The sequence below is a fragment of the Dipteris shenzhenensis genome, chromosome 17 (assembly GCF_047967505.1).
Source record: "Dipteris shenzhenensis isolate YYH24624 ecotype China chromosome 17, Dip_SZ_1.0, whole genome shotgun sequence".
In the NCBI taxonomy this organism is placed as follows: Eukaryota; Viridiplantae; Streptophyta; class Polypodiopsida; order Gleicheniales; family Dipteridaceae; genus Dipteris; species Dipteris shenzhenensis.
The window spans coordinates 53,325,361-53,331,360 of NC_141612.1; the positions used below are offsets into that span (position 1 = coordinate 53,325,361).

Sequence of the window (6,000 nt, forward strand, 5' to 3'; positions counted from 1 at the left end):
GAGGTAGGTCCAAGGACAGTGTGGATGCATGTGATAGCCTTGAGACTGCTTGAGCTCAATTTGCCAGTGGTTTGGATGCCTGAATGCCTCTCAGTCGGGTCAGATCAGAAGGTCTCTCAGTTGGGTCAGATCAGAAGTGGATGCTTGAGTATGCCTTGCCAATGGGAATTCTAGAGGTGCACTTGGATTAGATGCCTTGAAGACCGGTAGAGGATTTGCAAAGAGGAACAGTGCAGGGTTGAACCCCTGCTGTAACCATTTCCATTCAAAAGCATTAAATAAATACCGTAAGGGGCACCAATGCATTTGGGGCCAATGGGTGCACTGTGTACTATTTTCATTGAGCAGGGGCATTCTAGTGTCACCTTTGTTGTTGTTGAAGTTAGTTTCTAAGATGTGCTAAGTGATTGAAGTGACTGAAGCTTGCATTGTGGCCATTTATGAAGTTTATGACTGAGTAGAAGAAGATCGCTGCCCTTTTAGTTATTTAAGGCCGTAGATATCAATGGGGAGACGTCTGATTCCTTCTTACTTAAGAGGTTAATCAGGAAGGGTTGCCCTATTGCCTGTTCTTTTTGCCATTGCTGCAGATGCTTTGGGATGGCTCTTGAAAATGAGGTGATGAAGGATTCAACCAAGAGAATTGAAATGCCTGGTCAGTCAACACTTTGCAGACAACAGAAATGGAAGAGAAGATGTTGCAAAGGTGATGGGAGTGCCTTGACATATTTTGTCTTGTATCAGAATCTCTCATAATCATTCCAAAACAGACTACTGTTCTCTACTCTTTGAGGATCAACCCTTTCTTGATGCTATGGGATGGCAGCATTTTGAAAAGGAACAGCCTTCAAGCTTTTGGGCATTCCTATTGGTTTTGACATCACTATGAAACAAAGATGGGACCATTCTTGGACAAATTCCAAGCCAAACTGGAAAAATGAAGTGAATTCCAAGACAACCTTGCTGGTAGAACCATGGTCCTAAATCATTATATATACCAAATGGCCCAAATTTTCCCTCTCATGCTGACCCCCCTCTCAGAAAGGCTAGATTAGACGTGTAGATCTTTTCTTTGGGGTGGTCGCTTACACAAAAGGAAGAATTATGGTCATTTTGTACAAAACCTACATGGATAGTTAAGGCCATCCTTAACCCAAATGAAGATGGGCCCTACTGCTCTTAAGAAATTACCACCTAGTTAGAACTTAGACCTGTAAGGGAAACCACATGGAAAGGAAACCCTCTATTGTCTGCACTGTGTAACCCAGAGCATGCTGTACCAAAGGAAACCCCCTATGGAGGTCAATGTGGTCTGCATATAAGAACATAAAAGCAAATATAGTGTGGACAAGAAAAAGGAAACTTCATGGCAATAGCTTCCATTGGTTCTCTGTGATTTTTAAGATGGATCAAATCGATAATGATGTGCCTGGCACTGATTCAATAAAGGCCTACAGGCCTTGAAGCAACTTTGGAACAGAGTAGAGCTAAGGTTAAAAAATACCACGAGATTAGAACAGAGTTTAGACTGAACAATGGGGAGCAAAAGTTTATCCTCAAAAGACTAGCTCTATGAACAAACAAAGATTTACGGAGAGATGGATCCCAAATTCACTACCAGGAGTTGTTCCGTTAGGTTTGAATGTAACTCTACCCTTCCCATCCCCACCCGCCAGACTGACAACTCAGATTTAATATTTGCTCTCAACCAAAGGTGGAAGGAAGTAGACTCCCGGATAGTATGGATCGGAAGGATGAGCTGTTGTGGCTCAAATCCATGCATGAGAATCAATGTGGCTCATAATTCACAAGACATCCAGGACTTATGCTAAAAGCCTCGGGATTGGAAAATTTGATGGAAAGTGAAAAAGATGTTGAAATGCAGTGGAAGATGTCGTTACACCTTTTATGGTATGCTCTCTTGCCAGAAAAAAGTGGAAGACATTCCATCTACTAGTAGGGGGACCTCTAAACTGAAGTGCCCATTTTGAAAGGGAAATCTTGCAAGACAGAAGAATGGACAGAAATCAAAGCCCGTGAAATCTGGGTCGTCTGGATATCTCGAAATGAATTCTTTTTTTATGATGAGGATACTAACCCTGAAGCTATCTTCACAGCTTGGTTCCACCGGGGAAAAAAGGAGGTCAGAGCAGAAATTACAAAGACCAAGCAGTAACCAAGAGCCTTTCATCAAACAGATTTGGGGTTCCAACAAATGGGATCTGGGTTCTGGATTCTGAGGTACAGGTTTTAGGTTCCAGCAAGAGTGTGTGGGTTCCGATTTCCATCATACGATTACAGATTCGGGGTTTCGGTAAGAGGATTCCGAGTTCTAGGTTCCAGCAAAGGGGTTCCGGGTTCCGCATTCCACATTCCAAAGATCAGATCCCAACTCTTTTTGTTCATCCAAACCTATGAAGCGACTATCTTTGGACAAGAACTAACTGCCAACCTTTGTCATAACCCTATTATTCATGTATTTGCCAACGTCAGTCATAACTCTGTACCTTACAAATCACCTTTGGATGAGAATTAACTGTCACCCTGTCGTAATTCTATTATTCAAGCCAATTTCTGAAACCTGTCTTTAATCACACTAAATTGGCATATTTAATTTGTTATGAAGCAATGCAAAATGAAAATAAAGGCACTACCAAATGAGCTGCAGAGATCTTTGACATACAGATCTTTTCACACAAAAAAAGGCTACAAAACTCGCCAACAACCTACGAACACTCATCTCCAACCATGGAAGGCAAATTTAATGTCAAGACAACAAGGGGAGATCATAACGCATGTAGTAGCTACTAGGTGTGGTACAAGTCTAAGTATACTGTAGCGATCTTGCACAACCCAAAACACTGGTCATCTTTATCCAGCCCTATTGAAAGAGAGGAATGGTTTATGAAAATATTACATACCAACTGCCGGAGATGCAGGTGCTGCTGTGCTCAATGTAATTGCAGGAGAAGCAGGTGCTGCGTTGTTCAAAGTTATCACAGAAGTAGGCATTGCAGTGTTCACCGGTACTGCAGGAGAAGCAGGTGTCTCAGTGTTCAAAGTAATTCTAGGCTTTATATCAACATTAGGTGGTGCTTCTTTCTCCTTCTCAGGATTCTGTATTACAAACTGATTCTCCTGCCGCTTCCGCTTGAGTTCTTTCCGCAGCGAAAACTTCTCTGGTTTTTCCTCTTGTCCCCTCTCTGCCTTCAGCTCTGCATTGTAAACTAAGCCATTGGTGAGCTGTCCAGAAGTTTGGTTCTACAGATGCTCAGTAGCCACCCCACAACTGTCACAATTGCTGTTAGAAAGAAAATGTAAAAGCATAACACCCACATCCAACCACAAATTTCAGTGTTAGCAAAAACAGTGATCACCCGTGTCCAGATAGTACATATCATCAAGGGCTTCCAAGTTCTCATTGCAGCCGCCAATAAAAACAAGAACTCCTGATCTGGCCTCTATGCAGTCCCCCGCAACAGAAAACCTGGCAGAAGGCCCTGCACCTGTTGTTGCCACCTTGGTCCAGATACCATTCTCTGCATCAACCCCAAATATGACCACTATCAACAGGCTAAAAATCGTGTACAACTTTGAGGCATGGCAATAATCAATTCACCACTGTCAAGTTAGCAAAGACTACGATCCTCAATATTACAGGCAGCTGCAATGCAAGCAAATTGTACCAACGCACCTATATTGAGCATGTGGAGGTCATCAAATAGTTTTCGATCGTCTGTGAAGCCGCCAAAAACGAAGATGTGCTTTCCAACTGAGACTGTAGCATGGCCAGCTCTCGGCATCAACTTCTGCCCACTGGTCTGAAGCTCTATCCATTCCATACTATCTGCCACCATAACAAGCATTTTCATGAAACTCACATCGAACCCACAAGGACTATTTATGAAGCTCCAGACAATTTTCACCTGTATCGAGTATGTATACATCTGCCAAGTAAGAATCGGATGCATCTTCACCGCCCAATACTACAAGTTTGTTATTCCAGGCTGAGCAAGTGTGGCTGTCCCTTGGAGCTGGAGCTGTCCCTATAGTTCTTCCCCTTGTCCAGAGCAATTTGACTGCAACAAACAAGTTTTTGAATATTTCATAAATTTGAGGAAACCTCACTAACCCAGATCACATTAGAATAAACACAAGAATAGTCTTCCATTTTCACGATTTTAAAGAGCATTCTTCTGATCGGGCGTGCCGTATTAACCTGTATCCAATATGTACAGATCGTTGTAGTATATTTCCTCAGATTCATCTGTGCTCTTTCCACATCCCCCAAAAATAAAAAGCTTGTGGCCTATGAGAGCAGCACTGTGCCCTTCACGTGGGGCAGGTCCCTCCCCCTCCACTTGAGGCTTTGACCATGTGTTCGTAACTGCATGTTTATTGGTGCAGAAGATGTGTCACAGAGAAGAGAATTTAGAAAATCTAGCTCATGGAAGAAAGCTGCAGCCTGTGTCATTGGTAAGCGTACGTGAATTGGAGCAAATGAGCCATCAAAATCGAAAAAGGAAAAAGACGACATACCCGTATCTAGGATGTACAAGTCTTGCAGAGGGCATTTCCCGTCAGTGCCTCCAAACACATACAAAGATGCCCCAGCAGTGGTACAGCTGTGACTATCTCTAGGGGATGGAGGTGTCCCTTTTACCATCGGCTTGCTCCATGTTTGTTTTGCTGCATTTCCAGAAAGGTTTGCCATGTGAGCAAACTCCATAAGTACTCATTAAGCTCCAATATCTACTCCCACGTGCAGGACCTAAGTCCTTGAAATTGAGGCAAAAGAGGGCAAGCTTTTTCAAAAACATTCCGTTCCAGATCCGGCGATATCCGTGTATTACTTCAATCACGGATAAGGGGCGAATCTCAACAATTTGCAAACGTAGGCTGCAGCACTGCGTCGCTACTGAAGCTGAAAAGGGGATTTGAGTTTGACATGGTAGCTCCCGCTTTAGGTGTTGTGTTCAGAAATTTGAAGAGAGACCAAGAATTTGAGGCTACAGATGAAATTCGTTTTAAGTTGCGGGTCACATCCTGGCGTCACGGTAAAGCATATTGCACGTCTAGATCTTCGACGAGAAGCTGAGTGAAGCTTGAAAGAATCATAGGTGCCAAAAATCTGGTACAATTAAATAACCATAGTACATTTCTAAAACTTGCAAAGCTACTACCATGAGTCGAATACAAATTGACAATCTTTATAAGGGGTGCTGGTAAACGAGGAAGGACAGCTGAGACCCGAGACGCCAGGATCATCTGGAGAAGACCTGCTTGAATAAAACGGCTCCGTACAATCCAGAACAAGAGACACGAAGAGGGCGGCGATAGAAAAATCAGAAACCCACTTGTATCAAAGACATGAACATCATTGGTCTGTCGATTATCCTTGCCGTAGCCTCCGAAGACATAGAGAGCCCGACCATTCTTCACAGAGTTACAAGTATGTCCCCAGCGCTTCCCAGGACCAGCGGTGCCACCTTTTCGGCCAGGTGACTTGCGACCCTCGGGCGTTTCTCGCGATTTCATCTTAAATCGGACTCTTTCCCACCTCATGATGCTGGATTTCACTTAAGAAACACTCCTCCACTGGTGACTGCACACAAATTGCTATGGAAAATTCCCCCTTTCAACCAGAAGCGAGGCCGTCCTTTTGGGTTCCGGCCTTCGCTTTCGCTCTCTGTTTGTTTTGTCACCCAAAACGGCTACTTACTTAAAATTAAGTCCCCTCTTACCAATCTAGTCAAACCTCCCTCTTTGACTTAGGCTGAGCTGGCATTGCCAACATGGAGCGGTCCCTCTCTTGAGGCTTTTTACACACCGCCAACGGGGCCCAAGATCTCAACATCTCAAACAACCCACAAGATGGGTACTTTGTCTTCAAGATTTTGATTTCACGATTCAATACAAACCTTTAAAATTAAATGATGTAGTAGATGCACACTCACAAGCAACTCAAGTAGGCAAAGATCCATCATCGTCCAATACACC

General features: G+C 43.5%; 1 protein-coding gene across 3 annotated transcripts in view; it reads right to left on the minus strand.

Annotated features, from left to right (window-relative positions):
- The window catches only part of LOC147892294 (uncharacterized), a 48,601-nt gene extending 42,896 nt beyond the window's left edge, over nucleotides 1-5,705 (minus strand). For all 3 annotated transcript variants that reach the window (XM_087388491.1, XM_087388493.1, XM_087388492.1), the window contains exons 1-7: nucleotides 5,358-5,705; nucleotides 4,540-4,689; nucleotides 4,220-4,387; nucleotides 3,927-4,079; nucleotides 3,695-3,847; nucleotides 3,378-3,539; nucleotides 2,922-3,215 (exon numbers count right to left, since the gene is read on the minus strand). In XM_087388491.1, the coding sequence (XP_087244617.1) occupies nucleotides 2,922-3,215; nucleotides 3,378-3,539; nucleotides 3,695-3,847; nucleotides 3,927-4,079; nucleotides 4,220-4,387; nucleotides 4,540-4,689; nucleotides 5,358-5,565 (1,288 nt within the window). In that variant the 5' untranslated portion in view covers nucleotides 5,566-5,705. The remainder of the gene's footprint in view (nucleotides 1-2,921; nucleotides 3,216-3,377; nucleotides 3,540-3,694; nucleotides 3,848-3,926; nucleotides 4,080-4,219; nucleotides 4,388-4,539; nucleotides 4,690-5,357) is intronic.
- Nucleotides 5,706-6,000: the final 295 nt, after the last annotated feature.